Genomic DNA, 17698 nt, shown 5'->3' on the forward strand with positions numbered 1-17698 from the left:
CTCAACGCCACACAGACCCCAGACATACACCTGATGGCACTGGATAAGCCTGTCCTACTGCTTCTGTGACGAGGAAAAAGGAAGAAAAGATGTCCCCTGGGCTGGGTCTCCTGCCTGGAGAGGGTGAAGGGAATAAAAGGACCTGGGACCAGAGAAGCTGGTCTGGCTTCGGTGCAGGACCAGCATCTGCTGCACTTTCTTTCAGTCACTCCACTTGCAGAGAGGACCAGCTCCAAATCCTCCTGCCCACCTCCCTCCAGCCCCATCCCCATCACACCACTTGCAGAACTGCAGAGGGAGGCCATTTCAATGGCAAAATCTGGCAATTTAATATCATCTGGTCTCCTGTCATCACATTTTCTTCCGCAAGGTCCCCTGCTACTTCCCCAAGGCAAAGAGGGAACAACATGGCTTCATCCCTGACTCACCACCGAGAGAAACACTAGTCATGGTACAAAGCTGCTCATTGGAGAGGTTGAATATTCCCTCTCTTTCAGCACTTATAAGAGATGCTGATGTCCCCAAGCAATACAATTTGGTAATTTTTATTAATTTAGCAGTGCTTAGGCACCTCCAATGAACTTCAAACCCCAAGATAAACCGGCCATAAACCCAGTCTTCTGCCCACTGGAGCACTAAAATATAGCCCTTCCCAAAAACATGAATTGTCAGGTACAGGGAAGAAAAACATATTTCTGCCAGGATAATGGAGCAACGCATCTTCTCACAATTAATACACCAGCATAGACCATGCCTCCAGCTCTAGAGGTATGTCTTCAAAAAAGCACTACACGGTCCTGCACACTCATAATACCCAATATATTTCTGTTGCACAGATGAAGGGCTAAGCTGAGCCCACAATGCTAGGGAGCACAGAGGCTTTCCAAAAATATAATGCATAGTCCGTGCTAAGCTTTCCCCTCTGGCAAACGTGGGGTAAAGACAGCGTGATATGACATATATTGCAGGCGCCATACTGTGGGCACAGGGAGATCCTTGAGAGATAACATGTATTTGCAAAAAGCCACAGTCTTAAAGACAGGATTACTTTAAAAAGCAGCAGCAGAGAGCTGCATATAGATACCACTCACCTGCCCCACAGAGAGCAGCTCCCTGGTGAGCATCCAGTCCTCCCCACAGGGAACAACCCAAGGTGGTCACGTAGATGAGCAAGTTGAGACAAGGTGCCACCTAAGGCTCAGCATGGCACACAAGTTGAAGTTCAACAGGAAGCACCTTGTAAAAGCGCCCATAAGCTAGGCAAGGATGTCCTCTACTTTCTCCCAAAGCAATGCAGCTTTGTTCCCCCATATCCAGAGCACACTAGGCATCCACAGTAAGCTGGCACTTACGAGCACAGACCTTGCACAGTCCCAGAGTTCCATTTTTTTGAGCCGAGACAGATGTTCTTCTGAGCCAGCCAAACACAAATAAAGACAGCAGGCGTTGCCTCCCAGGTGCAGCCAAAGAACCAAAGCCAGCTCAGGTGTGAGCACAAGGCTGCAGTGGCCAGAGAAGCCCCCAGGTGGAGGCTGCTATCGTTGCACTGCCAGCCAGCCCTGGGACCCCTACACGCTCACAGCTCACCCAGCGCAGGGGACCCTCCACGACATCCAGAGAGCATCAAGGTAAACCCAAAAAAACCCCACACAAGTCTCTCACCGCAGCCACACAACCTCCTCCTGCTTCTTTCAAAGTCAGCTCCAACTCTTTGCTGCTGAGTTTGCTGTAAACCTGTGCCTTTATGGGCTACCTCGTAGACCTCTGTAATTAGGAGCAGCTGGAGGACAAGTGGGCTGGGTGACCCCACCTGTGGGTGATCAGCAGAGGGGGTGGCCTGGCCACAGCTGGAGGTCATTCCCATCCCTGGCCAAGCAGGGCAGCCTTGAACACTTTCTGAGCAGCATAAGAGGGTTAGTGGGACAAGTTTCTGAATCCTAAAGGATGTAGCCTTGTCGCCTCCATCCTCTCCATCTGTGTCCCCATCTCTTGCTGCTCCTGCCTGGGCTGTCAGCAGAGCCTGTGACATGCACGTGGGTCTGTCCACCTAGGTCAGACCCTATGGGACAGTGCCCCATCAGTGAGGTCACATCAAGTGCTGGCCTCACCCTTGCCTCATGCCCCATCAAGGAGCAGCTCCAGTCTCAATGATGCTCTCTTAACAGAGGTAACACGCTCCAGTGTCCCTCCTACCCAAGTTTCCCAATTAAAGTCATCCAAGGGCTGTTGTGTTTTGGGGGCAAAACTCCCTCTTTTTCCTGCTGGAGGTGATTGCATTGTCAACACAACGGTCCTTGTCGTCCTACCCAGAAGAAACTCATGTGTGGTATCAATAAAGCTTTACAAAGCATAGACTTGAGTCAAGCAGTGGGGAGGGAAAACTCCTTTGATCCAGAATTTACATCATGTTCACCAAGGTTTTATTTTTTTCAACCATCAGCATTGACTTTTCTGATAAATCATCTGGCCGTGCGTTGTAGGGACATAACCCTGTGCACGTGAACCAGTGCATCAAAGCGAAGGGCGTACATGAACCGCCAGAGAATTGGGAGCTGTGATCTGTTACAAACTCACCGGGAGTCCCGCAGCATGGTACCGTGCGCCGTGCATTGCCACCCTGCCTCTTGTGCAACCACCAGGTTTCAACAGCACAAGATTTCAGTGGAAGGTCACCGATAAGCCCTCATCACTTGCCTCTTAATGAGAGAGATCTGCCCTGACTTCAATTAAGGGAAAAGGGACACCCCGCATGGTTTCAGGAGGGCTTTTCTTCATCCTCCCCTCCCCTGGCTCGCAGGTTTCTCCCCATGCCCATCCACAGCCCATGGACCCAGCATGTAATTATATATTAACTAAACATCCTCTTTTATTCTAAAAAAGAAAATACACTATATACATATGGTTTAGTTGGAGCTTAAAGAGATTTGGGGTCTGGGACTCTGAAATTATTCATCTACAGTGTTTGGAGAAAGGAATTTATAGGAGGCATTTGCTAAACTAAAACTCCCTGGCCTTTTAGCAACCCTAGAAAGAGAGGGGGAAGAAAGGGCAGAACAAAGAGGTGTGCTGAGGAAAAGTTAATTTTTTCCATCGAGCTCTTGTGTGTGCCAAATTATCCCTTAATGTAAAGCCTCCTGCACTTTTACTTAAACAACGTCAGTAATGAGGGACCAGCTCACCACGCTCGGCCCTCCGCAGCTCCTTCTCCCCGGGTTTGGCAGGGGGCTGGTTCCCGAGAGGCCGATGGTTGACCATCACAGGCTCAGCATCCACAGGACAGAGCCAAAATACCCCAGTAATTAACTGTAGGTTAATCATATTTACTGCAGCCCTGTTGTTCCAAGATTCTCAGACAAAGGCTAAATTCAAGAAAACTTAAAAAGAAACAGATCTTCAGAGCTGATTTATTGGTAATGCAATTAGGATGAGGGAGAGAATCTAATTACCAAGTACTCTCACTTCTTCCCCCCCCCCCCCCCCAGTTATTTAAAGAGGAAGCTCTCAGTGTAATAACTACTTTCTGGTTTACTTTACTTCTTAGCACGGCAGTTGTTGAAACAGTTTCAGTGTTTTCTCAGCTGCATTTTTATGTCAATACTAAGAATGGGATGAAATGGTTCGGACATGTCAAAGGAGGGGAAAAAAGAAAAAAAGTGATCAAGGCACTAACATGAAAAAACACCCCCAAAATATTTCAGAGGAGCTAAAAATGCACCTGAGGCTGCAATGTGATTGAGGAGAGGCCAGAAGAACAGGTCATGCATGTGGCTGTCCCTCCGCTTCCCAGAAGCGCACGTAGGAAAGCGCTGATGGAGTGCCAGGACGGTTTGCCCTCGGGTCTATCCCATGCAGATACATAATTACAATGGGAACCAGTGGCACAAAACCTCACATTTATCCCAGCTCAGTGGTACGAGATCTTTGTGGTATGAGATCTTTAATCTGCAGCAGACGGGGTACCGGGAGGCACAGCCAGGCTTGGCTCTGGGTGGGCAATAGCCAGGCTGTAAGCCCTGCATTCGCAGAGCTGGAGCTCCAGTGATTAATGCACATTAAATAATAATAATAACAGGAATACAAAGCATCTTTCACATGCAAGCGGCTGCTCAGCTGCAGACCCTCGTGGCCACCGCAAACTCCCACAGCAAGGACCTCAACCAGCACGACAGCATGTCCATCCCTTGCAAAACCTCTTGCAATTCAGAGCAGTACAGCGTGTGCATCTTTAATTACTACTTATTATTTATCTCTCCACGAGCCTTGGAGCTCCAAGTCTTGAAAGACCTGGACATGTGTTACGAAGACACATGGCAGCTTCATTGCTCTCATTCTGTTATTTTTATTATTCCAAGTATGGCAATACCTATGTAAGCATGAGTTGAATCCCATCACCGATGCACCCCACGAGGAGGGAGGAAATGGGGTTGCATTGGTGGCCCCCAGCTGGGAGCGAAGGCATTGACCTCTTTGGAGATGGGGAGTGGTTTTAGGGGATGGTGAGGACAAGGGGAGGAAAGATGCCGGGCAGAGGTACAGGGCGGGATGCAGGCAATTGCTAAACGTGCATCTCCAGCAGCTCGAACCCCTCCTCGCTCATCTGCTGGGCAAAGGCAGAGCAGGAGAGCCTGACACTGCTTGCAGGGAAACAAAAAGGAGGAAAAAAAAAAAACAACCCACCATGCAAGACACCTTAAAAGCATTCCCACAGCCCTTTGCCAATCCACCTAAATCCTGACCTGGAAGAAAACACCCCACCTTGTCCCAGGCTCCAGTGAGTCACGCCGAAACCTGCCAAGCAGTGCAGGGAGAAGGGCCCTGGCCGCGGGGGCAGCGGCACTTCCCAGCCGGGGCCATCAGCAAAGATCATCTCTTTCCCGGCTGTGCCTCCCTGTCCAGGGACGATTCACCTCTACCTTCTCACTGCAGTGCAAGAAACGACATTAAAGTTAAAAAAAAAAAAAAAAAAAGTCCTGTAGCATCAAGTGTTTCCAGGAGTCCCACTGATTTTTGAGGCTGCTCACTACTCTTTCTCCCTCCTTAAATCCACCCCAGTGCAACTCAGGGAGGGGTTCAGCCTCTTCCTTTAAAGAAGGGGAATATAGGTATGCGTGAAAGTAAAACTGAGATGGTCCTGGTCCGCAAACAGCTCTGCTGCTCCAGCCCTGGGACCAGGGATTATCAAAGCAGGTGAAAAATCAGAACTCGCATCATCCTTATGGTAAGATGTAAGGGAGGTGCAAGGAGAAGCACCTCTGGAAAGACATCTGGCCCCAAGCAGGACCCCCACCATGCTCTTCCAAAAAAAGTATGTGCCCAGAAACATCTTCGCTGAAGCTGGACATACCCACGAGCCCTCGCCCACCCGCCCTGCACACAGCTGGGAGGGAGCACCCAAAACCGGGTACAAGCCAGCTGCGTGTGCTGCTTGCAAACCAGTAATTCACTATTTCTCAACTTATTATCCCCAACCACCTCAAGAACACATAGCAAGTATGCTCCAGCTTCATCCATCCCCACGGCAGCTCCCAAAGAGATGCCATCAAGCCAGACCAGGACCCATCTTTGGAGTGACAGCAAACCTGAAACTGGGCATCACTCCATCCTGGAACAAACTCTCCCTGCAGCCCTTCCAGAGCATCCCCAGTGATGGACCAGCCCAGGTCCCGGCAGAGGCCAGCCCTTTGCCGGTGCTATCCCTGGGGCCCTTCTAGGTTTTGGTGGTGCAAACATCAGTGTGCAAGGGGTGTGTGCGAGACGTGAATGCATTACCTGCTCCCAAAAGCTGATGACTTTCCGGGGTTAAAGATGGAGGCTGGATTTAAGGCATCAGGTTCCCAAACACTGCAACCCCGGCATGAAGGGAGGCTGGGTTTTTTGGTGGTTTGGTTTGGTTTTTTTTTAAAAGCAAGATGCTGTGTGATATTAAAGGCTATTTCCAAACACCGCTAGAGCCACGCATGGGCACAGACCTGCATTTAATCTCCTGGGGAGGTTTTACAATCACTTTCATAACTCGCTCGCTGTCAGGATTTTGCTTTCCGACGCATCGCCCCTTATCTCAGCCCGGCTGCAGGAGAGCGAATCTGGGGTGGGATGCAGAAATACGTTTGTTACTTTCTACGCCGTAATTGCAAACCACAAGGAAGAACATCCTTCCTCATTTCGCAGCTAAAAAGCTACAAAACCACAACTGCCTTCCCGGTGGCGATAGCAGCCGGCCGCGGAGGAGCGCGAGCAGAAGGATATCCCCTGCGCAGATGTTCGCCCCTGCCACCCGTGCCGTGGTTTTGCAGAGAGAAGCTGGGGGACCCGATAAAGCGTCTGGGTCGGAAGGATTTACGAGGCTCCTATTCCTAAATCGAGGGGAGGGGGAGGCAGAGGGGGTGGATGGCGAGCCGGGAAACAGTGTGGAAAATGCCAGCATGCCTGGCCAAGAGATTATCGCCAGGGTTCAGCCATAAGCTTTATATTGTCCTGATGTTTACCCTCCACCTGCCCACAAACTCACTTCGTAAATGACAAGTGAAATTCCCCATCCGTCTCCGCAGCCAGGCGATTTTCGGCCACGTGTGCACATACCATGCTCCGGGTGCTCCTGTGTGGATTCGGGAGGGGTGGGGTAAAAACACTCATAAAATACCTCTTTTTATAGATGTCTGCGGAAGGATTACCGTGGTATGGCCTGCTCTATCAGAAAAGGTTGTTTTGTTTGTTGGGTTTGGGTTTTTCTTATAGGTGTTTAATACTGTGTGCAGCAAGTGATGACCCCCCCCTCAGCAGTGCCTGGCCGGCACAGCCCCCCACCAGGGATCACCTGAGCGACAGCCCCATAAATACTTCCAGCCTAACTAACCCATGGCCCCATACAGCTGCCTAGCCGGTCCACTAACCCTGTTACCTGCTGAATTTATGATTCCTAAACAAGACAAAAGAAGGATATACTGGATTTATTTTCTTTTTTAAAAAAAACTCAAAGCAAGGAGTCTGTATTTCTAAGGGTTCGGCCAGCCCAGCGCCTGACAGCAGGCATTACCTACCACTATTTTATGGTCTGTGCTGGCTGTATGCATTCGTGCAGCTTTAAAAACAAGCAATATTCCTTGTAAACAGTGGATTGGAAACAAGTAAGTTTTTGATTGCCAGAAAGGGGATAGGGAGGCAGCCTTGGGCTAAGCAACAGGTTTTGATGCACAGCTCAGACCCGGTCCAAGCTCAGCTGTTGGGGTCCAGCTAGAGACTGGGGGTTTCCTCAACTGATTAACCCAACCTCAGGAAAACCCCATTATTTGATGCCCCGAACCCTAGGCAGTGGCCGCTGTGTGGGAATGGAGCCCGACCCCAAATTCAAGCTGTGGGGCTGGGTCCAGAGCCAGCAGCCCCTGTCCTGTCCCACTTTTCATCTCTGTAATTGGAGAGATGCTGTACAACTCTAGAAAATAAATAAAATTATCTAATCCCTGGGTTTCAAATGAACGTATTTTACCTGGTCTCCCTATTTTACTCAACCCTTGACCTCCAGGCATTATACAGGAGAGCTGTATGATGCCCGCCTGAAAAGCAGTCTTTCAGGGTAGGGGTTTTGTTTTATTTTCTACGTTTGAAAAGACAATTCCAGCCTCCCGATGGCTCCAGCACACAGGCGGCTGAACCAGGCCTTTTGTCTTTAAGGATGCGAATTAAGGGTACCGCATTTTCTTCGCTTTCTCAAACAAGTCTTGACCTTTCAACCCTAAAGCTGGATGGAGAGCAGACCAAACACTCAGAAGCTCTCTCCCTTTTATGCCAGCTGTCCCCACCTTGTGTGCCAAGTCCTTCTCCTGGCTTGAGACTTTAACCTCCAGCATCTGACAAACAGAAGGCGAAGGCAAGGGCAGCAATTATGCTGCCTTCCAACTTCGGGGTGGGGGGTGGGGATAAAATCATTTTAAAAGGCTCCAGGAAACAAGGAATGGCCAGAAAAACCAAACTCGGTAGATATGGCGAAGCCTCGAGTCACTCCCGGAGGGAGTAAGAGCCTCAAACAAAGCATCCAAAAGCCCCGTGGTCCCTTTGCCAAACTGTATGTTTTCTATAACCCGTAGGCAATAACGTCGTCAACAGCATCACGGCAGCCCAGCTGCCTCCCAAGAGGGGATGCAACACCAAGGGTGGGGAGCAGGTTGCCCAGAAAATCCCCAAAACTCAGATGTGGTCCCAACCAAACACTTCTTGACCCACAAAGCACCAGTGTCAGCGCCGAGCCGCCAGCCAGAGACGCACTGGGACCCAGCCAGCCCCTCCGGAGATTAAACATTTCAACAAAATAAACCTCAGGGCAGGTTCGGACCACATTTTACACCCTCGGAAAACCACCATGATGCTGCTGGCTTTAGCTGCGGTCTCTCCATCAGAATCCAGTGTGAACACAAGCTCTCCTGCCCGTGACAAGCACCAGCTACTTCTTCTGGCACCCAAACCACCGCTCAGCATCCTCAACTCTGCCTTCAAGCTACTTCTTCGTGGCCTGACTTACTTTCTTCTTTTTAAGTACACAGCACAAAAAACCACACACAGGCCAACTTCAGAGATATTCCCACTAGAAAAATTAAATACTCATAATGCTTTTTTAAAGTGAATTGGGCCCCTTAATTTGCATCTTATAATAAGGATGTTATCGTACTGGTTTATGGCTCAGCTCTTTAGTTTCTATCTCTCAGGGGCTAGATTTCCCCTCATGAGTTCAATAGATGTCTATGAACTAATGTAATTTTTTAAAAGGCTTTTCTTCTGTATTAACATTACAACCTTTATGAGTTAAAGGTTTTCCTTGCTGAAGTGCGGGGTGTGTTGGCGTTCAAGAGCCAGGCACCGTACTTGCCAGCACGGCTGCAGAGGATGCTGCAACCTGGGGTTAATCCTGGGCAGCGGGTGGAAACCTTCCTCACACCGAGCCGAGCTCTCCAGCGTACTCCGTCTCTTACATTTAGCTTAATTATAAAACATTGTCACTCGAATATTAAAATAATGTTTAATACACAGAAGGGAATAAGCCAGTCCAGAAAAATGCATAATTTCCCCATGCCTGCCCTGCTAGTCACATGCAATGAGCTCTTTTCTTTTCCCCCTTTCGCCTGACTGCCTCTTACAGCGATGCTGGGAATACGCCTTCAAGAACCTTTGAAAAGCATTTAAAAACCAGGGAGGATTTCCCCATCTCTGCCCTTTCCAGGGGTGCCCATCCTCTGATCCCCTCACCCTCAGGAGGCAGAGTGGGGCTGGGGTCACATTTGTCCTCCTGTCCCCTTCCAGGCCCGCATCCATACAGCAGCACCAGGGTCTCCAGGAGAGAAAAACAGCAACAACTTGACTAAATCCCAGAGGACGTTTTTAAACTTGCCCAAATTAGGGCCTGGGGGCGGATGCTCAGCATTTCAAAACAGCCGGTCTCCGAGGTGCTCAAACACGCCGCGGTTAGGAGTGATGTCGAAAATGCCAGCCCCTGCTTTAATATACCCCGGGATCATTCATCACCTCCACACCTTATTTTATATTGCCAGGCTCTACTTTAAATAAGCTTTTTTTCCCCTCCCCTTTAATCACTACAGCTGCAGAAGGTGTTATCTCTTCAGCAGGGGAGAGAGGGAAGCAGGGAGGGGGGGGAGACGAGAGAAAAAACAGTTGAAAGGGGATTTTAGGCAGCAAAAGGTGAACAGGAGCAGCCAGGTGCAAAGCAGCTCCCAAAGGGATGTTGCTCCCCAAAGCCTCTGAATGGACAAAGCCAAACTCCAGGGGAGCGTGCCAGGGAGGTGGCAGGGAAAAGGTCTGTTAGAAGGAGAATGTAAAAAGAAATAATTTTTATCCATACTGGAATCAGGGGTGCAGGGGTGTTTGGGGAGAGCGGGGCAGACAGAGCCCACACTGCCCACCAACAGGGGCTGTTCTGGAGATGAGCCGTGGGACAAGGGCTGCCCAAGGACAACCTCGGCCCGCGGGGAAGGGGGACCGAAATGTCACAGCCCTCAGGCACTGCTCGCCGATGCAGGGCTGCAAGAGGAGCTCAGGGAAAGGACAGACACTCACTTAAAGAAAAAGAAAAAAAGGTTTATTTAGGGCTTCATCCTCTACTACCTCCCCGCCCGAAGTGTCCCAGGTCTGCAAGGGCACAGCTATTTCAAGACTGAACTGGCATCCCTGTAGGCACCACAAGCTCTGCTACAGATACTCAAGAAGCAAGTTCACAGCCCCATTTTCTGCTGCCTGCAGGTATGCTTCACAGGAGGCCCTTGGCCACCACCACCTTCACCCAACCTCTTGTGATGGACAGGGTACAAACCCAGAGAAACCCGACGGAAAGGGTTAAGCAGCCTATGGATGCTCTGACTGTACACTTACCACCTGGAGCAGCTTCACTCACAACTGGGAAGCATTAAAGGTTTAGCATGAGCTGATGCAGGTGGTACAGCTTTTGGCAGCAGGCTCTTTGATGCATTGGTCTGGACTAGCTTTGGGGATCGTCTGCCAGCCCATAGGGACAACCTGGTGAGAGGCCACCTCTTGCCAAGGGGACCCTGTCACTGGGGCCAGCCCCTCAGTGGCTCCATGGGGTTGGGCAGGAGTCTTATTGCTCCATCTAGACCTTTTCATCAAGGAAAACCTCATCTTGAATGGGCATTTGAGGAGGTTAAGCTTAGCAACAACGATGCTGGGGAAAGAGGGAAGGTCCAAAGGCATTGCCTTTTTCATGCCATTTAAATTAAGATGTCAAATGTGAAAATAACTTGAAAGGCAGTAGCCCTGTTTTATTAATAGCAAGTATTTATTAGCCTCCTTGATTTACAGTATGTTTCTGAAAGTCATCAGTCCATCACAATCAGTCCGTCAGCACGGGAGCTGAGTTGTTCTTCTTGGTCAACACGATATGGAATATAGATCTGAATATTAGAAGCCAAATACAACCTTCATTTTGCATGCACATATCCCACCAACGGGAGGCCCGTAAATGAATCCTGTATAGCCCTTAGACACATGCATTTGCAGACACTGGGGGAGAGGTGGGAGCTTCTATACATCGCCACTGGAAACCCAGGGGGTCCTGGAAATCACCAGGGAAGAGCCATCAGGGCTACAGCAACCTCGGAAAACATCATGGCACACATACCCCAGCCACCAAAAAAGGGGGAAATCCACCTCGTGATCTTGCTTCTGGGTTTTGACATGAAAAGCTATCTGTCCTTCCATCCATCTAACTGCAGTATTTGATGCTCACACGGCACAGACACCTCCACCCACCCGTTAGCATCTCTATTGCCAGATTTCTCCTCCCCGCCCCCCCCCGCCTCACTGTGGGGTTTTGCCTGTCCAGCTGTCTGTCCGCACCACTTCTGCCCATCACCACGGCACGCGAGCATCTGCCCGCTGGAACCACGGCCGAGCCAGCATTTCCCAGGGATCACATCGTGCTCATTACGGGAGGCCAGACGAAATTAAATTGGGGCCCACTGGTTCTGCCATCTGAACTTCATCACTGCTAAAGACGCAATAAAAGTAATAGCAACAACGAACAAGCCTCTACCAGATGTGTAACTCTATCCAGTGAGATTAAGGAATAAGGGCCATATTTTGGGTTTGGGCTTTTTTGTTGTTGTTGTGTTCCCCCCACATACCCCATCTTTCCTTGGGAATAATTGATTATTTGGATACCTGTAGAAGATGAATGTTAAGAGGGTGACTTCTGGGAGGAGAGGAGGTTCAGGGGGTGTTGGGATGGAGGGACAACAAGGTTTTATTGACTTGAAGCAGATACAACATACAACTGAATGATGATGCCTAATCATGCCTGAAATGGGAAAAATGGGGCAGGGGAGGGGGGAGCAGGGAATAAAAAAGCAGCAAGTGAGGCACCACTCTCATTTGGGGAGGTTGTTCAGCTTGCTCCTCAATAATAATTTATAGTGGGATCCCATGAAATATCACACCAGAGCAGGGTGCCCTGGAAAGGCAGCTACATCCAGCGGGTCCTCTGCCTCACCACCATAAACCTGTAGGTGAAGGCTCACCCCTGGGTTTCGCCCACATCCAGGCAGCTCAAACACACACAGCAACACAAGAAGTGAGATTAAAAAAAAAAAAGAAAGTACAGGGTAAACAGCATAGTTGGTAAAATAAACTCCAGCAGCCCAAGAAGGATGGTCCTTCCCTCCACCTTCCCCCAGAGTCCACAGTCACGTTGCTGCCCACCAACACCTTGATGCTCCCAAGCCCGATGCTGCTGCTGGTCCCACGGGTCACTTAGTGGGACCCGACACAAAGCTGGGGTTGAAACAAAATGCAGGGAGTTTAGGATTTTCATGGGGTTTTAGATCTGTTTTTCGGATCCCTTCTGGAGAGACAGTGCTCGATCAGTGACCTCCAACACATTCGTTTCACCCCGCTCTTCTCACCTTGTAAAAGCCCACGGCCCAAATACATCATGAATCCAAAATACGTATTATTTTGAAAGCAAAATTTAAGTTAGACTTCACAAAAGACTTGACCTTTGCTGCATTTTAGTGGCATGAAAGTGTGCTTAGAAATAAAATACAGCACAGTCAAATCGCCTTCAAGTTTGAAAGCAGCTTTTTAAACCCCCAAAAATCAAAGCTAAGCTAGCTAATTCCCAGGTATCTTGCTCATCTCGGCCCTGTGGACTGGGAAAGAAAGAGCTTTTCTTTTGCTTATTAAAAACTCCAAAACTTTAAGAGCTTTGGTTTTTTGATAAAGACCAAATGTACTTAGTTTTTTAAGTCTGATGTGCAGGCCAACACATTGGGAATACACTTAAATACAAAATCCCTAGGAATATTGCCCCTCTTGCACTGAAAACAGAGCAACCTCCAGCTTTGAGGCTAACAGGTTTCCAGCTCTCCCCTCACAGGAAACCCTTGACTCCTGTTAATTGGCAGAAACTCATTAAGCCACTGTAACACGATGGCTGGCGATCCTCCGTGCACCCAGATACAGCAAAGGGCTTTGCAGCAGCCAAGTCCTGGCCAGGCAAAAAAGGATCCTAACGATACCCCTAATTAAAGCACACGGCAGTCTGGGTCACACGAGGCAGCGGAAGAAACCCTTGTAGCTCCACCAAAACCTCGTGCTGGGGCTGCCCTGTTGCTTTGCAAGAGCCAGAGCAGACCCTGGAGCCTGTGAGCAGGATCAGGCCCTGCAGCTGGGGAGAGGAGCCCCCAGTGCAGCCCCGACGCTTACAAGGGGCTCTCAGCACATGTGTATTGGTAAATTTAAGGCAACACATAAATTCTGCAGATGTTTTAAAGTCCTGTATTAAAAAATACACATTTTAAGGACTATTTCACTTTACCTTCAACACTCCAGGAAAGGTATAACTGTTCCCCTCTGTGCTTGGCAAAGCCTATTTAGCTGTCACTGCTTTTCTACTGTCTTGTTTTCCCAGGAGAAACACCTGCCTTGCACTGGCTGCTGGAGGCAGAGTGAAAGCAGAGTGCATCACAGTTTTATTCCACCAGGCAGAGCATCCAAAGTACAACCCACTACCCCAGAAGCCATCCATGAACCAAGCTTTGCCTGCACTCAGACAAAATAAGGGTAAAGACACCCCCAAGGCTAGCCAGCACACCGAAAAACATTATAAAGCAGCTTCCCAGCTGCCCTTTATTATAAGCATTGCAGGCCTGCTGTAGATACATACCAGGTGATCCCTGGTTTGCAATCTGGTGGAGAGAGCAGAGCAACCCCCTTTGCAATTAACAACTCTGTTAGCCCTGATCTGATGCAGCTGCCTGGTGTAGAGATATCCCAGGGCAGGAGCCGGGGTGCCAGCAGCTAATGGGAGCTAACTTCTTACCGATGGTGTGTTTGCAATCAATAGGATGCTTAATGCAACAGGATTCCCCCTTCCAAGGCTCAAAAACCCCTTATAAGCAGACACAGAGGCGGTAGCACAGAGGTAGAGGCTGGGATAGGAGAACCTTTAAAAACATCTCCTAATGATAATAAAAAGCTTAGGGTGCGTGCAGCCTTTTGGGTAATTGGACCTCAGAGACCAAACTGCCTTAAAAGAAACAGCAAGAGCTCCCTTTGGGTCAACCCATGCCTATACCCCAAGTCCCCCCAGGCTCCTGGCTTGGCCCTACAGCCATGTGCGGAGGTGCTTCTGCTGCTCGCCCCGGCCACTTGCCAAGCTTTAAGATACAAAAGTGTCTGTGCTTGTGCTATGCCCTGGCCCACATGAGAACTACAGCCTGGGTTTTTAAAAAACAAAAGAGCAACCACCACCTATCAAAAAGGCAACGTCATTTTCCCTATGGCCATTTTGCCGGGAGTGAGTCACCCCAGCTGGGTGTCTCACTCAGATGTTAAGAAAGGAGATGAATAAAACCAGAAGTGAGATTGAAGCTAATACACAAAGCAAATAAATCAGCTGGCCCCTGCCCCGTGGCTCGGCTCCGTCGCACTGCAACCGGCAGCGGGTGTCCTGGCAGCCTGACACGGCCGGCCAGCAATTCCGCTTGCTCCCCAGCTGGTTTCTTTCACCAAATAAGGTCCATTCCCACTCGCCGGCACAGGCATGAGTAGCTACAGCCTATAAATCCCATCGGAGACAGCACACAAGCACGCACTTAACCCATCTTCTGTTCAGCAAAGCGCTTGGGCCCCGAACCAGCGAACTCCTTGGGCGGGTGCTCATCTTTGAGCAAAGGACGAATATCACTGGCAAGGGGGAAAGCTGTGCGAGGGCTGGAGCGCTCGGCAGGAGACACCGGGACGCCAACCTGATAGCAGCTCCCCCCGGTACCCCGGCTCGGGGCAGGGCTCTGCATCCCCTGGTACTGACAGCATCTCCATAGCAAGGCTATCGCTCCTCCCGAAACCCACTGGCTTCTCCTCGGACAGACAGTAAGGGACATTACGGATCCCACCAGCCCCACAAGTACGTAGTTTAACAGCAGAAATGTAATTGACAGCCGGCATTCATCAAGAGGAGGCAGACGATGGAGGAGAGCTCGGAGACCCCCCCACTTCAGAATCACCGAACGCCAACGGGGTTTCACCACGACTTGGGATGTCACGGCCGTAAGCCCAATGCCTGGTCTAGCTCTGCGGGAAACGTCTGCCCACTGGGACTGTGCAGCCCCTCATGCGGACACCAGCCCCGGCTTTCTCTTTGTAAACTCGGCACGTGGTTTTCTGCAGCCGATACGGTAATACAAAGTCATACCAGCTGCCTGGCCCTTGTTAGCATTAAAAATTAAAGACAGAGCAAACAAAACCTAAAGCTCCAACATTTATTATGGCAATTTCCCACCCACCCACAGACCTACACTGTGTTTTGTTTTATTTTTAATTCGTCACATCAGATGCGACTTCCGAGAAATGGCACGTCATGGAGATAACCAACAGGCCGGGTTGTCCACAAGAGCAAGACAGTCTTTTTCGTGGGGAAAGGAGCCCGTCGAAGCCATCGATAAGCCCTTGACCTTGGTGGGTGGGTTTGCTTTTTTTTGTTTTTAGAAAATAAAAAAAGAAAGAGACAAACAAAAAAAAAACCCAACCCCAAAGAAGTGTTGTACTCTATTACAAAATATAAATACGATAGTCTTGCAGGCAGGAGGAGCCCGGGGAGCGCTGCCTTCGGCGGGTGACTTCTCAGGCTCTCCCGGGGACGCGGCGAGCCAGCAGGACAGAGGCCACCTCCGGACGCCGAGACGCCGCCGGCCGCTTGCCCCAGCTTCACCTCCTTTCAGAATTTAAGTGCTCTTGAACTTCCATCCGAAAACTGCCAGACGTCCGGGGCTCCCTGGGCGCTGCGCCAGCTGGGGGGGTACGCCGAACCTACAGAGAGCATGGGGACAGAGGAGAGAACAGGTGTGACATGGCCCACGGTGCGAGTTATTCTCTTATTTTACTTTTTTTGTCTTTTTTTTCTTTAACAACTAGGACACCCAACTGTCGCAAAGGGATACGGCAGGACGGAGCCCTTCCTCCTCTCAGGCCACACTCTCGCCTCCGGCATCACTTGGCACCATGCAGGAACCACAGGGATCATTTAGGAGGCAAAAGCTCTGGCTTCTACTGAGAAACCCGGGCTGTTCCAAGAGCTCTGTTTGGGCAATGACTGAGCCCGCCTGTCTCAAAATTTCCTCCTGTTCTTTCCCAAAACCTTGGTGGTTTCCCCCAGCACCCACACTGCATCCGGGTACTGAAGACCCTCTTAAAGCCATCGGTACTGTTAATACGCCATGCGGCGGGTGGTTCATGGAGGACTTTCCCCAGCTCATTACACGTTGGATATCACACAGCATGGAAGCGCACGCTGCTGCAGCAGCAAAGCTCAAGCTGCAAAGCCCCAGCCTGCGCCCAGCGAAGCGTGCGGGCAACTCACTATCGACTCTGGCAACGTGGGATGGGACGCCAGGACAACAAACATCCCTGGCTTCACCCACGCAGAGAATGAGAGCGGCTGCAAGCCCCTGCTCGAGGCCGATCACCAAGCACCGCGCTACCCCAAATGGCAGGCTAAGGGCTACACTGCTGCCGGCGGTGGTGGTGAGGCCGGCGCATCATCAGCACACCCCGCAAAGTCCACCTCTGCGTCCCGACCGGGGAGCCAGTTTCTATGGAAATTGCTTCATTAATACTTAAGAGAGTGGTTGAAGGGCTACGCGCGAGCTGCCACCAAGACTAGATAAGCAGCTCCTAGGCCAGATCTTCACCGGCTGTAAACTGGAGTGGCTCCTCTGAAGTCAAGAGCACGTGCCCCGTTTCTCCCCGGGGAGGGCTTGTTGCTGCTGATGTCTGAGCCCGGCACGTTTCAGGCTTATGTTAAAGCTGGCTGAAACTTTCAAGGGAGCCAAAAGCGCCACAGCCATCCCAGCCACAAGCCGTACCAGCACACCACCGCTGCAAACCGTACATCCCGCCAAGGGGCACGAAACCCAGGGGGTCCCCAGCAGCCGAGCATCTGGGCTGGAGGAGCAGCGGCTCTCCAGCGACTCCAGCAAAGAGCCCTCCGGGCAATATCGCTCTCCTAGTCAATACTACAATTCACCCATGCATCCACCAAAAATGGTTTTCAGCCTTCATAGGAGGAAAAAAGAGAGGGAGGGAACTAAAGGCGGCTGGTATCTCTTCTCTTTTTTGTACAAACTCTGCACTTAGATAAACCCCGAAACTGCATCTCATCAGATACGCCAAAGCCTCCTGAATGTGAAGCAAAGACATGGTATCACTTACGCCTGTATTTATCTCAGCCCTTGGAAACATAATAAATACGAAACATCTGTAGTCTAAATGCTGGATACTGTTTCAGCGCCTTCATTACATTAATCATTCAATTTGGAGGAGATTAAATACTAATGGCAAAGGGGTCTGTGCCATAAAAACGCATTCCTCCTCAAAAGTTGATGGGGTTTCAGATTTTAACAATAGAGACACTGTTACCCAAATATCGCTCTTATTTATAGAGACATCTTTCTGCACAGAGAGAAACAGGAAAGTTTCTAGGGAACGCAGGTCGCACGTGTGCAGGATGCCAAAGCAGCTCGAGAGCACACGATGGGGCCTTAGACATCCATGCCCCAACACAACAAACTTCAATGGGTTTATCACCCCATTAACTCATCGCCACTGGCAGAAAAGCATCACATTAGTGAATTCTGCTTTGGTGTTGAGGTGACAGCATGTTGTCGTTCACAAGCTACGCTCT

General features: G+C 50.1%; 1 protein-coding gene across 2 annotated transcripts in view; it reads right to left on the reverse strand.

Annotated features, from left to right (window-relative positions):
• Nucleotides 1–15305: 15305 nt before the first annotated feature.
• Nucleotides 15306–17698, reverse strand: part of BCL11A (BCL11 transcription factor A) — a 74892-nt gene continuing 72499 nt past the window's right edge. For both annotated transcript variants that reach the window (XM_075035396.1, XM_075035395.1), the window contains exon 4: nucleotides 15306–15825. In XM_075035396.1, coding sequence (XP_074891497.1) covers nucleotides 15734–15825 — 92 coding nt within the window. In that variant the 3' untranslated portion in view covers nucleotides 15306–15733. The remainder of the gene's footprint in view (nucleotides 15826–17698) is intronic.

The sequence above is a fragment of the Buteo buteo genome, chromosome 9 (genome assembly GCF_964188355.1).
Source record: "Buteo buteo chromosome 9, bButBut1.hap1.1, whole genome shotgun sequence".
NCBI lineage: Eukaryota > Metazoa > Chordata > Aves > Accipitriformes > Accipitridae > Buteo > Buteo buteo.